At 41.2% G+C, this 15,697-nt stretch overlaps 2 protein-coding genes across 2 annotated transcripts in view; both read left to right on the top strand.

The window, feature by feature from the left end:
- Positions 1-13,649, top strand: part of LOC135547157 (anoctamin-1-like) — a 47,103-nt gene extending 33,454 nt beyond the window's left edge. Inside the window, exons 15-25 of the mRNA XM_064975881.1 lie at positions 921-995; positions 1,836-2,037; positions 2,307-2,418; positions 2,613-2,670; positions 3,009-3,109; positions 3,278-3,420; positions 5,087-5,239; positions 5,766-5,818; positions 5,991-6,175; positions 10,263-10,368; positions 10,529-13,649. Of these exons, the coding sequence (XP_064831953.1) occupies positions 921-995; positions 1,836-2,037; positions 2,307-2,418; positions 2,613-2,670; positions 3,009-3,109; positions 3,278-3,420; positions 5,087-5,239; positions 5,766-5,818; positions 5,991-6,175; positions 10,263-10,368; positions 10,529-10,741 (1,401 nt within the window). The 3' untranslated portion in view covers positions 10,742-13,649. The remainder of the gene's footprint in view (positions 1-920; positions 996-1,835; positions 2,038-2,306; positions 2,419-2,612; positions 2,671-3,008; positions 3,110-3,277; positions 3,421-5,086; positions 5,240-5,765; positions 5,819-5,990; positions 6,176-10,262; positions 10,369-10,528) is intronic.
- Positions 13,650-14,266: 617 nt separating this feature from the next.
- On the top strand, positions 14,267-15,687 carry fadd (Fas (tnfrsf6)-associated via death domain). The gene is made up of 2 exons (XM_064975868.1): positions 14,267-14,627; positions 15,063-15,687. The coding sequence occupies exons 1-2, from the start codon at positions 14,330-14,332 to the stop codon at positions 15,332-15,334; spliced, it is 570 nt and encodes a 189-aa protein (XP_064831940.1). The 5' UTR covers positions 14,267-14,329; the 3' UTR covers positions 15,335-15,687.
- Positions 15,688-15,697: the final 10 nt, after the last annotated feature.

Here is a 15,697-nt window from a genome sequence, read left to right as displayed (position 1 = left end):
AGATTATTTATGGTGTTCAGTGTTTCTTGACTTATAGTGTCAGAGATGGGGACTGGGACCATCCTAATGGAAGCACCACGGACTGCTTCTCCCCTCTCTCTTGTCTCTGGGCGAAATTTCCTATCCGCGAACACATATGCGCTATGAGTAAAGGCACCGTTACGTAACACATGGCGTTTGTCGCCTCCCACTTTTTGTTCTCTGGTGAACTCCACCGTTGTAAAGTTATCGATGTAGTCACAGTCCAGAATTGTATTCAATGTCACCGAAGAATGCCAATCTAAAGTTGGACTCCTATATAGATGACCTCAATTCTACTGCCACTGTCTGCACATGCACGTCTCGTCTTCTCCTAGGCTCTAAAATATAATGTATCCTGGAGTTGTCCACAACCCATAACACCAACCTCAGGTACTCCTATCAGCTATTTTATAAGTCTTAGATGCTCTGCCGTCTACAGTAAGCTGAACAACCTTCACCGTGTCTGTTTACTGCTGCACAACAATAGTTAGCACATGTTGGATGTCAACACATGCCAGGGTGGTTGTTTATGTCTGGCTTCCTCTGAACTGCAGCTCGTGCATGTTAGCTCCTTTCTCATCGAACCACGAAGGGGTCATTACATTCCCTTGCTCATCTGGAACCACGGTCTGAAGTCGCTGACCCTCTTTTTATTTATTTTTGTATTTTTTTAGACACGTTGCGATGCGGTTTGACTGCACAGTTTCGTGTCCAGGAGCTCAGATTATGTGTGCTTGGCTGGATCGGCATCAGTCCGCTCAGGGCGAGAGTCGCTCTGACTTGTTTGGAAATGGCTGCCAGCATAAGCAATCACGGCAGAGGACACAAATTGCTGTCAGGTGGTTGTTTAGGTTTGCTCCTATTTCTCACCCAGTTGTGTGTTAATTACTCTGTTTCAGGATAAAAAAGTGAAACTGACATGTACAGACCGTGCACCAGCATATATGATGGGACTTTTCATAATGCTTTTTATGGTAAGTTGATGTGCCCAGGGCCCACACAGCATGTTATGATGTGGTATTAGATCCAGAGACGTCACTAGGCTCGGGCTTTCAGGGATTTAGCCTTGAATGATTTTGGGTTGGCCCCAGGGCTTTTGCGCTGCTGCGAATGTGTTACATTTTTGTTGTTGTTTTAAAGTCAACTGAATGCGTCGCTTAGTTCGTAGAGCCGGGGGTTACGTGACTTTTCCCCAAAGTCATCCAAGCGTTATAATAAAACGGAAAGCAATTGCCGTGTGTGGTCAACTAGATGGTAATTTCAGCACCATTGAGACAAGCACAGGAACTCGTCTTGATCAATCAATGTCTGTTTTTCGTTTTCACTGAATCTTCATTTGTATATTTGGTGACACAATTAGGCCGGGAAAATGTAGCTAAGTTGAAGTGAGTGCTCTTGATCATTAGTCTAGCAGTGGAAAGCAATGCAGATCTTCTGGACACACACACAATTAGGCCTACAGGTAACTGCCAAAATAATGGAAACACTTGAGTAAATGAGGGATACAAAGTATTTTGAAAGCAGATGTGGACAAGTCCGGTCCTGGAGTGTCCTGACAAAAGGAAACAAAAATATTTAGGTTGACTTCATCCAGTGTCCAGAAAAGTTAATTTGCATGGTATGCTAATATTTAACACTATTTCAGAAACATTTTAATACAAAAAGTATTTAATTTGTGTTTACATTCAACTGGTAAAAGTTGATTTGTGATATGATCAAGATATAAAAAAAGATAAACCTTTTTATTAGGGCGTGGTGCCTGACCTTAAACAGCTCATGAAGTCAAAGGTTTTCTTCTCTCGTTTCCTCTGCAGATTGGTGTGACCTTTGCTGTAGTGTTCGGGGTCATCCTGTACAGAATCTCCATCAGGGCTGCCTTACACATGAGTTCCAATCCCACGGCTCGCTCCAACATCCGGGCAACTGTCAAGGGCACCGCTGCTGTCATCAACCTGGTGATTATCATCATCATGGATGAGGTCTACGGTGCTGTAGCTCGCTGGCTCACTCTTCTTGGTTAGTCGCTCAAATATGAAAAGGATGCTGTGATCAAACAACTGTACCATATTAGCAAAGCTCTCCCTGTATTAGACCCTACAGTCTATCTGCGAGTGCTACCTGTTGTGTCGAATGTATTTACCACATTTTTTAAAACTACATTTTTAACTACTTTTTGGTGTTTGCAACAAAAGCTACAGCTCTGGATGATAACCCCCTTGACCACTGAAACCTCTTCAGTTCTCCATCAGTCAAGTGATATAAACTCGTTGTGTTTTTATTCTCAGAGGTGCCCAAGACTGACAAGAGTTTTGAAGAGAGGCTGATAATCAAGACCTTTGTTCTGAAGTTTGCCAATGCATTCTCCCCCATCGTCTACCTCGCCTTCTTCAGGGGCAGGTTGAGCTCTCCTCTACTCTATTTGACTAATAAGCTTCTCCACAACTCAAACATCTTAACAGATATTCAACCATAGATACACTTTCACCATGAAACCTGATTTTGTGTGTAATCACTTGTTTTGTAGTGTGATTTACGCCTCTTAAGGATGGTGGCCAATGAACATGAACTTATTTCAACACTTATGTCCACAGAATGGTTGGGCGTCCTGGGGATTATGTGTATGTTATCGGGTCATACAGGATGGAGGAGGTAATCAACTGTGTTCATCTTTGTTTATCTTTAAACATTGACCAGAATGCCTTTTTAAATGTTGACCAAAATAAGTTCTAATGATTCAATGCTGGATAATTAATGGAAATATTACCATATGCTGTAATGGTTATAACCCTCCCTTATTTACGAAGTAACAGGGGCAAGATCCCAGGGCAGTTGTGTAGGTTCCAGGTCGGGTGCCCTTGAGCCCTATCCTAAAGACAGGTTGCTTTGTAGATCAAATCAAAGCTAGCCAACCTTCAAACCTGTTAGATTGAGATTACCTCTTATCTGTGTGTCTGACGGGGTTGACTGCTGTCTCGTCTGCACACCAGTGTGCCCACGCAGGTTGCCTGATGGAGCTGTGTATTCAGCTCTGCATCACCATGCTTGGCAAACAGCTCATCCAGAACAACCTTTTTGAAATCGGCATCCCGTAAGTACAGTACAGAGCAGGCGACATTCTGTCTGGATGAAACGAGAACATAATCACACACCCACTCTCCCACACATGCAGGCACACACACACACACCCAAGCACTAAAAGAAAGATGCTCAGGGCTAGACTCATATTACTACCATTTCTTTTCTCTGCTCCAAACAGTAAAATAAAGAAGCTGATCAGGCGTCGGAAGTCTGACATGGACTCTCAGCAGCAGGAGGACTATAACATGACCCTACAGCGTCATGAGAAGGACCACTTCCTGGGTCCCTTTGTGGGCCTCAGCCCAGAGTACATGGAGATGAGTGAGTCATATGTCAGTCTGTCCAGTAAAGCTCCTGACAGCTTACTGAGGATCAGCCGCCCTCAGCCCACCCTATACCAAATGCTCGTTATCACACGAGACAGAAGGGAAATGAACTACTGCAGTGTGCCGTGAGTAGAGATTTGGAGCAAAGGAACATAGAGATCAAAGATATACTATTTAATTCTAGGGGGTGTGATAAGCATGTCTGATTGGATTTTCCCTTTTAAGGTCAACCAATTACTGCCAATGAATTACTTCTAATGTACTGTGCACTACATACATAATTGGTCAACTAATGTACATTAGTTGACCAATTATTTTAAGCTTTTAAGCTCTTGCTATTGAGGTCAGGTCTTTGTGTGTGTTTATGCAGGGACGACACAACCATGTTTGTATGAAATTGGCAACTTCTATAAATGTCACTGATTACGGAGTAATGAGCGGTGTTACCGAGGATAACATTTTCTTGCTTGCTAATTCCAGTAATCACTTTATTGACGGCATAGCTTGACATTTGAATTAATGATGAGAAATGTTGCTTCATGCCGCTCACGGTATTAGAGCCTGATTAGTTGTAAAACCGCCGATGTGGAACCCTTTCTAAAAATGCATGTTCTCTGCTTGAGATAATCTATAGTGGAGGAGCAGAGAACTGTTTTGTCTATGATGCCCACGTAATCAACGCAAGTGGATTTAGTTGACCTGATTTTACTTTAGTCCTTAGATGTCTTTATCAAGTGGCTTCTTTCATAATGGCAGCATCCGACTGAATAACTGGACAATCTCAAAAGCATGTTCATTGAAAAGACACATTGTGTAAGACGGAGATGGGGGGGGGGGGACCTCTAACGTCCGTACATCTGTGCCATAACATACTGATACTACTATATTACTTGCTGTATACCAGGAGCGTTGGGCCAGTAACCGAAAGGTTGCTGGATCGAATCCCGAGCTGACAAGGGAAACATTTGTTGTTCTGCCCCAGTTATTAACCCACTGTTCCCAATATGTCTAGTTATTAGTTATACTGTACAACTTTATCAACTAGAAATAGTTCATCTCTGGGTAGCAGCTATAGAAGCACAGTCTTATTGTTGTAGCATAGCAGTCCTATATACACTGACTCAAAGATTCAGTCCATCTTTAGGTTGGTAGGCATGCCTGTTTTTAAGTGGCTTTTTCCAAGGGTACTCGACTGAAAACCAGCTAGGTTTAATATATGGATGCAGCAGACATGAAACCTGCACACAGGCACAAAAGGCCAGAGTGTTTGTACCCATTCAGAATGTGAAGTGGGCAATTTTTGTATATATTTTGTTGCTTGGATCTCTGGAAGTTTTACCCAGTACATTTCAGTAAAGTTTCTGACTGGCAACCCGGAAAGCAAGTGCAGAAACATGGCGTGTCCTCACTCCACCATCTCATTCATGTTCATCTCTCATATGTTCTCCTTGTAGTTTAATACTGTGTATTTTAAATGTAAACATATATCTAGTGTAGTCTGGAATTAAGAGCATGACTATTATAGGCTTGTGCTCCTCTTTCCACTTCCCTCTATACTCGTGCTCCAGTTATCTAATCTACCCAGCATGCTTTGTTGATTTCCTTGTGGTTATAATGTCCATTTGAATATCTATTTTTTTAATTTTTTTAAAAACTTGCAGTCATCCAGTTTGGAATGGTGACCCTGTTTGTGGCCTCCTTTCCCTTGGCACCACTCTTTGCTCTGCTCAACAACATCATCGAGATCCGTCTGGATGCTAAGAAGTTTGTCACAGAGGTCAGGAGGCCCATCGCAGCCAGAGCAAAAGACATTGGTACAGTAGGTTTCCATCTCCACACTTTAACAGCACTGGTCTATTGATGCTCTAATAAAAGGAACATTTTTACTTAATTGGAGAGTCCTAGACTTTACCCTACACAATAGATACCAAATTGAATTAGATTGCAGGAGTTTCCCATCTGAAAACACAGGTCCCTCACAAATGTTTTGGTCTTGTTTGTGTGATTACATAATTGAGTCAGTCTCTGACTTTGACCAAATACTGTGGCTATTTGGTTTGAATGCAGCACATTTTTAGCCTACAATAATGCAGTAAAATCTAATGATCCTTAAAAGCCCTTATTATATCCATTCAGTATATCAGTGGGATATCCATTTTATGTTAATGTTTTTCTGGTGGTGCACATTTATGGTGTGACCATTATACATTTTTTTTAACCAATGAATCAATCATTGCATCTACCATTTTTTAAAATGAAAATAGGTACATGTTATGAAGCCTGTTTGTCTACCCAGTTATTGGTGTTTCGGGCATTTCTCTATCTTATTTGTTCTCTCAGGCATCTGGTATAATCTTCTGAGAGGGCTCAGCAAAGTAGCAGTCATTGTAAATGTAAGTGCATACCTTCACATGAATAAAAAAAAAACATCTTAAAGTGTTCATTATTTCCAGATCTGTCATCAAGATTTTACAATGCTGACATTTTGTCATTTGCATTTAGTGGACATTTGAAAATAATTTTGGTCATCACACCACTCCCCTCTCCTCTGTCTGCTCTCTTCAGGCGTTTGTGATTTCCTTTACGTCCGACTTCATCCCTCGACTAGTCTACCAGTACATGTACAGCCCTGATGGCTCCATGCACGGCTTTGTCAACCACACTCTGTCCTACTTCAACGTCAGTGACTTCCAGCCTGGCACTGCCCCTCTGCAGCCTATGCACCTGGGGTATGAAGTGCAGATATGCAGGTAAGACAGTTGAAATATTATTGCCCCCCCCCCACGATGAAATCAGGAAGTGGACTATGCTATATGGTGGTGGTGCTATAACAAGCGATAGAAAATGACAACTTTGAAAGGTCACGCTCCTCACTCTGTTTGACATAATGTCATGAAATTCGCTACATAGGTTCCTCTCCTCAAAAGGAACGAGTTTGCCTCAGCGACCCATAAGATCCACCATGATGGATTTTCTGCCATTTTGAATGTTGTGAAAAACACTAAAAACGCTACTCTGGTTCTGAATTATCGATCTGCACGAAAGGTCTCAGTGCAATATTTTCCAGACTAGTAATTAAAACAACATGGCCGCTACTGACCAAAGCTAATTGTAATTTACCATAGTAATCGGAGTCTTCGACTTGACCCTACACAATAGATACCAAATTGCATTAGATTGCAGGAGTTTCCCATCTGAAAACACAGATCCCTCACAAATGTGTTGGTCTTTGTTTGTGTGATTACATAATTGAGTCACAGAATCTATGGTAACTTTTGTCATTTATACTTAAATAACTTTTATTAGTTATCTGTGTCCATGAGTTTATATTAGCCTAATTAATGAAAAAAGCATCTAAATCAACAATGGCATTATTTTCAATAAACTCTGTAACTCTTCCAACTATTGACTTTTTTCACAACTTCCACCAGTTTGACGACAAAAAGTTTGACAACAAATACACTACAAGACCAAAATGTCAAACATTTAATTCCAAGATCATGGGCATTAATATGGAGTTGGTCCCCCCTTTGCTGCTATAACAGCCTAGATGTTGGAAACATCCTAGATGTTGCTGGAGGCACTTGCTTCCATTCAGCCACAAGAGCATTAGTGAGGTCGTGCACTGGTGTTGGGCGATTAGGCCTGGCTCGCAGTTGGCGTTGCAATTCATCCCAAAGGTGTTCGATGGCATTGAGGTCAGGGCTCTGTGCAGGCCTGTCAATTTCTTCCATGCCGATCTCGACAAACCATTTCTGTATGGACCTCGCTTGTGAACGGGGGCATTTGTCATGCTGAAACGGGAAAGGGGATTCCCCAAACTGTTGCCACAAAGTTGGAAGCACAGAATAGTCAAGAATGTCATTGTATGCTGTAGTGTTAAGATTTCCCTTCACTAGAACTGAGGGAACTATCCCGACCTAAGGAAAACAGCCCGAGTCCATTATACAGTTGGCACTATGCATTCTGACAGGTAGCGTTCTCCTGGCATCTGCCAAACCCAGATTTGTTTGTCAGACTGCCAGATGGTGAAGCGTGATTCATCACTCCAGAGAACGCGTTTCCACTACTCCAGAGTTCAATGACGGTGAGCTTTACACCACTCCAGCTGATGCTTGGCATTGCACATGGTGATCTTAGGCTTGTCGGAAATGGAAACCCATTTGCTGAAGCTCTGACGAACAGTTATTCTGCTGACATTGCTTACAGGGGCAGTTTGGAACTCAGTAGTGAGTGTTTCTACTGAGGACAAGCAACTTCTATGCATTACGAACTTCGGCGGTCCCGTTCTGTGAGCTTGAGTGGCCTACCACTTTGCAGCTGAGCCGTTGTTGCTCCTAGACGTTTCCACTTCACAATAACACCACTTACAATTGACCGGGACCGCTCTAGCAGGGCATACATTTGACGAACTGACTTGTTGGAAAGGTGGCATCTTATGACGGTGCCACATTGAATGTCACTGAGCTCTTCAGTAAGGCCATTCTACTGCTAATGTTTGTCTATGGAGATTGGATGGCTATGTGCTCGATTTTATACACCTGTTAGCAATGGGTGTGACTGAAATAGCCGGATCCACTCATTTTAAGCGGTCTCCACATACATACCAATGGTATTCACAAAGTTGATGGTTTAGGATGTTTTACAGCTTTGTCATTCTATATTATTTCATATATTTTACATGTGATAAGGCCACACAGTGGGCCAAAGATAATTACAGACACCTGTAATCTGTCTTGTGATAGATTACATAAAATCCTTGAAAGAAACCAAAATTCTGGTTGTTTAGTTGTAAACTTCACAAGTTTCCAGTAATATATTGTCCCTTTGCAACCATTCTCAAGACTCAACATATGCAATCACATTCATATCGACCACACAATGGCACTGTAACAGGCACATGTTTTGTTACTTTCAGTATAGTCTAGGTTGAATTGGGAGAGGATATATAGACATGCCTGCTTCCCAATATTGATGACTTATGTAAGGCAGGGAGAGTTGAGTGGGGACAAATGGATTGGGTTCAGTTAGTTCCATCAGTCATCCTAATGAGCCTTCTCCAACTAGCTTGTTTATTCTTGTGGCTAGAAGATTCAGTGAGGATTTAAAACTTGTCTGCCTTAGTAGGGACTTGGGAGAGTGTTCAGAATCATTCTGTTTTTAGCAGAGTAATAGTTTTTTTTTCTTCCAAAATATAGATTTTTAATGCCGTAGTTGTACATTGTGGGTGAAAATCACTCCAATGAATGTGTTTTAGCTGTCACACTGGCGTGATGATATTGGCTACACTATCGAACTACTTCCCCCAGCAGTGCTCTGCAAGCGGGAGCGAAGGAAACGCTGTCCAATGATTTATATACACCGAACAAAAATCTAAATGCAACATGTAAACTGTTGGTCCCATGTTTTATGAGCTGAAATAAAAGATCCCAGAAATGTTCCATAAGCACAAAAAGCTTATTTCGCTCAAATGTTGCAAAAATGTGTTTACATCCCTGTTAGTGAGCATTTCTCCTTTGCCAAGATAATCCATCCACCTGACAGGTCTGGCATATGAAGAAGCTGATTAAACACCATGGTCATTACACAGGTGCACCTTGTGCTGGGGACAATAAAAGGCCACTCTAAAATTTGTCGTAAGGATCTGTACACAATTCCTGGAAGCTGAAATTGTCCCAGTTCTTCCATGGACTGCATACTCACCAGACGTGTCACCCATTGAGCACGTTTGGGATGTTCTGGACCGACGTTTACGACAGCTTATTCCAGTTTCCGCCAATATCCAGCAACTTCACACAGCCATTGAAGAGAAGTGGGACGACATTCCACAGGCCACAATCAACAGCCTGATCAACTCTATGCGAAGGAGATGTGTCGCGCTGCATGAGGCACACCAGATACTGTTTGGTTTTCTGATCCATGCCCCTACTTTGACCAACAGATGCATATTTGTATTACCAGTTGTGGAATTCTTAGATTAGGGCCTAATGAATTTATTTAATTTTCCTTATGAACTGTAACTCAGTAAAATCTTTGAAATTGTTGCATGTTGCGTTTAATTTTTTTGTTCATTGCGTACACTAGATGACTGACAGAGTGCGCTGTTTTGAAGCCACCGCACATTCGTCCGTCTTGGCGCTAACCCACCATTTGTTAAAAATAAAAAAATGCGTACATTTTGTTTTTTTTCCATGACACCTTAATGCATACTTTTAAATTGTATTATGTGAGCTAAACAAAGTAGTTAACGTAGCTACCGCCAGCGACATGTGATACAGCTGCCCGGTGAAGCAACTGCTGCCCAATGGGAAGCAACATTGGTAACTGGGAAACACTTTCGATACTAACGTTACACTGTTGCACTTGTCATTCACACCGACTTATCATTGCGATAGCTTGTTGCCATGTCACGGTGACATCCAGAGGGTGACGTATACTACAAGTTATTTCTCCCTCGCCCATCGAAATAATCACTTTATCTTACAACTTTTAACTAGAGCCATGCTGCTGTTGTTGCCAGCTAGCTTGCAATTAAATAGCTAGCTGGGAAGGGCTCATCAGGACGACTTACTGAACCGAATCCGTTCGTCTCCACTCGACTCTCAATTTGTGCACCAGGCGTGTCCGGATAGCCTCTCCCGTTTTTGAATTGTTGCCACTAATTGTCCCAAGTGGGGGGGTGGGGGGCTGCATCATTTGTGCGGGGCCGACATGTTTACTGTGCCTTGTTTTCAAATAGGTATTGCATTCATGAGAATGTGCGTGAAGTCTATCATACTCGTTGGATGCGTTGTCATTTTATAGTAAATCATTTTGCCAATTCTACCCTCTCTCCAGATACAAAGACTACAGAGAGACACTATGGTCCAACACCCCCTATGACCTCTCCAAGGAGTTCTGGGCTATACTGGCTTGCCGGCTGGCCTTTGTCATTGTTTTTCAGGTCAGATGCCTGCACAAAAACAAACCCAAGTCATTTGAGGGTTCAATCTTTTTATGCTGAAAGTGTTTTATCATATCCATTTTAGTGACTGTTTTTGGAGTTGTATTGAAGGAATTGTGAAAGAAATGCCTCGCTCCTTACCGTCTGTTTTCCCTTCTAGAATGTGGTGATGCTGATGAGCGACTTTGTTGACTGGCTGATCCCAGACATCCCCAAGGACATCAGTCTGCAGATCCACAAGGAGAAGATCCTCATGGTGGAGCTCTTCATGAAGGAGGAAGAGGGCAAGAAGCTCCTCCGAGACAACCACACCAACCAAAGTCCTTTTCAGCCCCGCTCTCGCCTTGCCTCGCATGCACCTTCTAAATGCTAGTGCCCTAGGGGGCGGCTCCATCTGTCCGTTCATCTAGTCTGTTCAAAAACCTTCAGCCCCTCTGTCTGGACTTGCACACTTCACACACACACACAGCGGCCTACTCAAGAAACGAGGGAGGCATTTATTGGCAGGCTTCTGCATCTGCACCCCTTCTGACTTGTAGCAAGTCATTGCCCATGTTTTTGGTGAACCACGTATCAGGCAGAAGGCTCCGAGTTTATTTTTTTTTTAATAGTACAATGCAGGAAAACATGTAGATCTTTTTTGAATATGCAATTTTGCTAGCTAATGTTTTTATTTTGTAACTTTTGCCTTTTTAAGACGCTGAGATCAGGTAAAGGAGCTTGCCGTTCTGCCTGTTTACCATGCCAATTTGCCCTTATGTCATGTTTTTTTATGTCCTGTTATTATACTAATTCATAACTATCATGGGCTATGTTTCCATCCAATTGACATGTTGCAGATAAAAGTATGTCCATGATGACGTAGTACACATAAAAATACCGTTTGCAGTGAAATTCCCACTTACCTAATAAAAAAATAGCCTACAAGTTAAAGGTTTCCATCACATTTTCAAATCTACTGATGGTTTTCTCACAACAACAAAAAATATTACGTTATATAGCGAGTGTGCCCACTCTGGTATTGGCAAGTGCGCTCTAGCCAATGTATCTGCGCGCTGTTGGCTAGAGTGCGCATATAGCCTACATGATGATGACATCATGGACAAAAGAGCGAGATTGTTTTAATTTGTCAAATAGCAGCCAGGCATCGACGATCATATCACAAGAATAAGATCCTCGATATTTATTGGAAAGCAGCATCAAACTCATCACCTATCACTTTCACCACTATGTGAAGTTCATCATAATGGATAGAAAATGCTTGCTTTTCCGACAATTCGTAGCGGCAGGACCACACCTCATCGCGTCACTCCCAAATTAACTTCGATATGATGGTTATTCCACCGATATCTCGCATAATTAATTTTACATACACAAAAATAACCCACCTTGTCGATATTTGCAAAGTTTACTAAACATTTTACTGTTTCCATCAGACCTGTCACATTTTTTACACTGACATGTACTTTACTAGCATAAAAAGGTTGGATGGAAACCTGGTTACAGAAAATGTATAATAGCCATGTTGTGAATAAAATTCTAGCAATGCTCTGTCAAACATTTTGAAGGGGTCAATGGCCTCCATTTTTGTTTCATAAGCACAAATTATTTTGGAGTTTTTATTTTCTGATTAACAAAATTTTGAATGGATCCCATGCACAGACAACTATTTCAAGGAGAGGAAGAATGTATTTTGTCAGCTCATTTTGTATATTGTTTGTAAGTAAACTATACTTTTTAATGCATATCCAATACACAGTCAATATTGAATCCTATTAATATACAGTCTACAAAACATTAGGAACACTGTCCTAATATTGAGTCGCACCCTCTTTATCCCTTAGAACAGCCTCAATCAGGGTATGGAGTCTACAAAGTGTTGAAAGCATTCCACAGGTTTGCTGGCCCATGTTGACTCCAATGCTTCCCACAGTTGTGTCAAAAAGGCTGGATGTCCTTTGGGTGGTGGACCATTCTTAATTCACACAGGAAACTGTTGTGTAAAAAAAAACAGCAGCGTTGCAGTTCTTGACTCACTCAAACCAGTGCGCCTGGCACTTACTACCATACCCTGTTCAAAGGCACTTTAAATCTATGGTTTTGCTCGTTCACCTTCTGAATGGCACACATAAACAATCCATGTTTCAAGGATTAAAAATGATTCTTTAACCTGTCTACTCCCATTCATCTACACTGATTTAAGTGGATTTAACAGGTGACATCAATAAGGGATCATAGCTTTCACCTGGTCAGTCTGTGGAAAGAGCAGGTGTTCCTAATGTTTGTACACTCAATGTATATGATTAGTAAAACAGGATCAACTTTCATAAAACAAAAAAATCTTAACCCAAGTTAAACATCATTAAAAGCCTTTTTAAAACCGCATGATCAAATGAAGCACAAAAACGAGAAGATTTGAAAAAAAATTCTATCCTTTGTGGTACCATGTCCCTGTTCCTTGTTTTGCTTGTTTGTGACCACTGTTTTTTTTATACAGTATGATCTGTAAATCTGTGTTTAGGAATGTGACTGACCTTTGATTGAATCCCTTTTCTGTGCCATAAGACTTTTGATCAAATAGGTGTTTTATTTTTTTTACTTCACTTCAATGGAATGACATGGAACCTCTTAAACTTCTGTTTTGTGTGTCTGCGGTATTGAAATGTATCAACATCGACCTCTTGCAATAGAATATGTTTGGAATATTACATTACACCTGGATCCATACACAGGTGTTTGATACTAATTTATATAAGATGTCTTTCCTTTTGCTTATAGAAAGAACTCTGACCATTAACATCGTCTAAAATGTATTTGTTAGGACACTGCAGAATATTGCATTGCCTCATATTGTAATTTCTGATGCAAGGACATGTTCTTGTTTTTTTTCAACTACTAATCGACTTAATATGGTTTGTTCATTGTACGACTTATAGGACGACGCTGAATGGCAGCCGCAATACCTTGTTTTAGATTCGAGTGGCATCTTATTCCCAACTGATCCTTAGGTATTTCAGTCCTTGATATTCCTCTTGATATAGATTTAACTGGAGCAGTGGAGAACAACTCGGTGTATTAAATATTTACCTGAATTGTACAGCAACATTACAACTATATTTGATTAGGATAGTACTACATTTATTTCAGTTGTGATTTTTTATTTTTTATTTTATTTTGACAGCAGGGCTTATATTTACACTAGAGGTCTGTCGGGCTAAAGTTAACATTTTTGGATGTTTGAATTCCAATAAAAGAATACAAGTTATGAGAAGTGTACAGTATATGTATGTTTGCGTGTCATGTGTTCTTTATATAATTGATGCCTCACGTTAGCAATACAATGTTTTCACCCTGAACATGGAACAAAAGAGCCACTAGTGTTAATCAAAAGCGAAACATTGGCAAAGGGCTGTCGTGTGTGTAGCGAGGAGGGGGTACGCAGAGGGCCTATGGGGACGTGACAGGCCAGAAGAGAATGGGGTGGGGACGTGAGAAGGTGTGAGGAGAGATATAGAGAGAATCAGTTTTAGTTTTATTTAAGAATATATACAGATAGTTCAAAGGATCCAGTGAGTGGAAGGGTGGGGGCTTGGGTATGTATCCCAGATTGTAATGTTGGAGTATGTAAGCGGTACCCGGACATGAAACGGGTATGTGTGATGAGTGTTTGCCGGAATGAGGTAGACAGAGAGGTTGTGTGACAGGGTTAGAGAGGCATGTTCGGGTGGTGTAGTGGGGTAGACGAGATGAGGGAAGTGGTGTCTAGGGGTCTATTTCACTTTCTTAGAGGAACGGGACTAATGAAGAAAATGTCATGTAGTTTGGCCGTGCCTGGCCTCCCAATCCAGTACAGTAGGTGGCGATGTATACGCCTTGAAAGTTGAATGCGATCCGCCAACCCAATCCCAAAGAAGACGGGCTGTCGTGTGTGAGGAAGTTACTTGGTTCCACTACAGCCAAGATGAGCGCATTTAACAGCTTTTTGCTGAAGATTTCAGGTGAACTTGTTGGTGATCAATTGGAGAAAATGAAGTTCCTTTGTATTAAAGAAATAGGGAAAAGTCGCCTCGAGAAGATGACCAGTGGTTTACAACTTTTCACTGGTTTAATGGAAAGAAATAAACTTGGACCTGACAACACGGTATTTCTAGTTTCGCTTTTGAAAGACATTGGTCGCCTAGATCTTGCAGACAACATTACCAACTATGAAAGTCAATATGCTGGATCACCGAATGATCTTCCTAACGATGAGGAGCAAGGTAAATTAAGTGGTTATCCCCACTCCCGAATATTGATGGCAAAATGTTGACAAAGCATAGGCCATTTTTTCTTGGGCTGTGACGCCTGTTTCAATAGTTAAAAGGGAGGTGTTGCTTAGTCATTCTACAGAGGGAAGTGCCCTATAGCTTGTTGAATGTAAGAATATTTCAGAGAACATGACTTCATGTTATTTGGGGAACCCTGTCACAATTGTTATGAAAGATATTAGGCTACATTGTCACTATCTTTCTGACATGATCTCCCATACAGTAAATGTTTGCCAGTGTAAATAGAATATTTCCTCTGAGGGCAAATATAAAATGCAACTGTATGCCTCAGATAATGTATAGCCTACTGTATATAGTGCAGTGTGTTGGAAATATGACTTTTGTAGGAGACTTATTTACATTCCATGGCATCTTCTTTATTCCCAGCAAAACTTGACATTGCAACCAAAGTGATCACTGACAACCTTGGAAGGAGGTGGCGAGCATATGGTCGTAAACTTGGCCTGCCAGAGGTCAAACTGGACCATATCGCACAGAAGCATCCTAATGACCTGGAGGAGCAAGTGGTGGAGCTTTTGAAGGAATGGCGGAAAATGCAGAAATCTGAGGCCAAAACAGACACTTTGATTAAGGCCCTTCGCTCCTGTGATCAGAACTACACTGCTGATCTGATACAGACAGAACTTGGAAAAACTTAAAGCCAATGAGAGACAGTGAAAGTGTGACAAACAACATTCATCTCTTCTTTTGTTATTTACTCAATGGATTATTTATTCATTGCTTTCCCAGTGATGTTGGTACTTTTATAAGATTCAGTAAATCACCACAATTTGTTTGCAATATTAGTATACCAGTATTCTCATGGACCAGTATAGTTTTATACAGAGTAGCCCAGTGCACTCTGGGTACATACATTCCTGCTACGTACTGTAAGGGAATTTGGGAGAAACGTGATTGAACTATGGATATTATGAAATTGTATGGATAATGTGCATTCAAATTTGATATTGATGTATCCACTGTTGAGATTAGTAAAATTTTGTTGAAAGAAGTCTCCCCCT

Source organism: Oncorhynchus masou, chromosome 1, assembly GCF_036934945.1.
Source record: "Oncorhynchus masou masou isolate Uvic2021 chromosome 1, UVic_Omas_1.1, whole genome shotgun sequence".
Taxonomy (NCBI): Eukaryota; Metazoa; Chordata; class Actinopteri; order Salmoniformes; family Salmonidae; genus Oncorhynchus; species Oncorhynchus masou.
The sequence above is the reverse complement of the archived record's forward strand: the minus strand, read 5'-3'. Positions and strand labels throughout refer to the sequence as shown.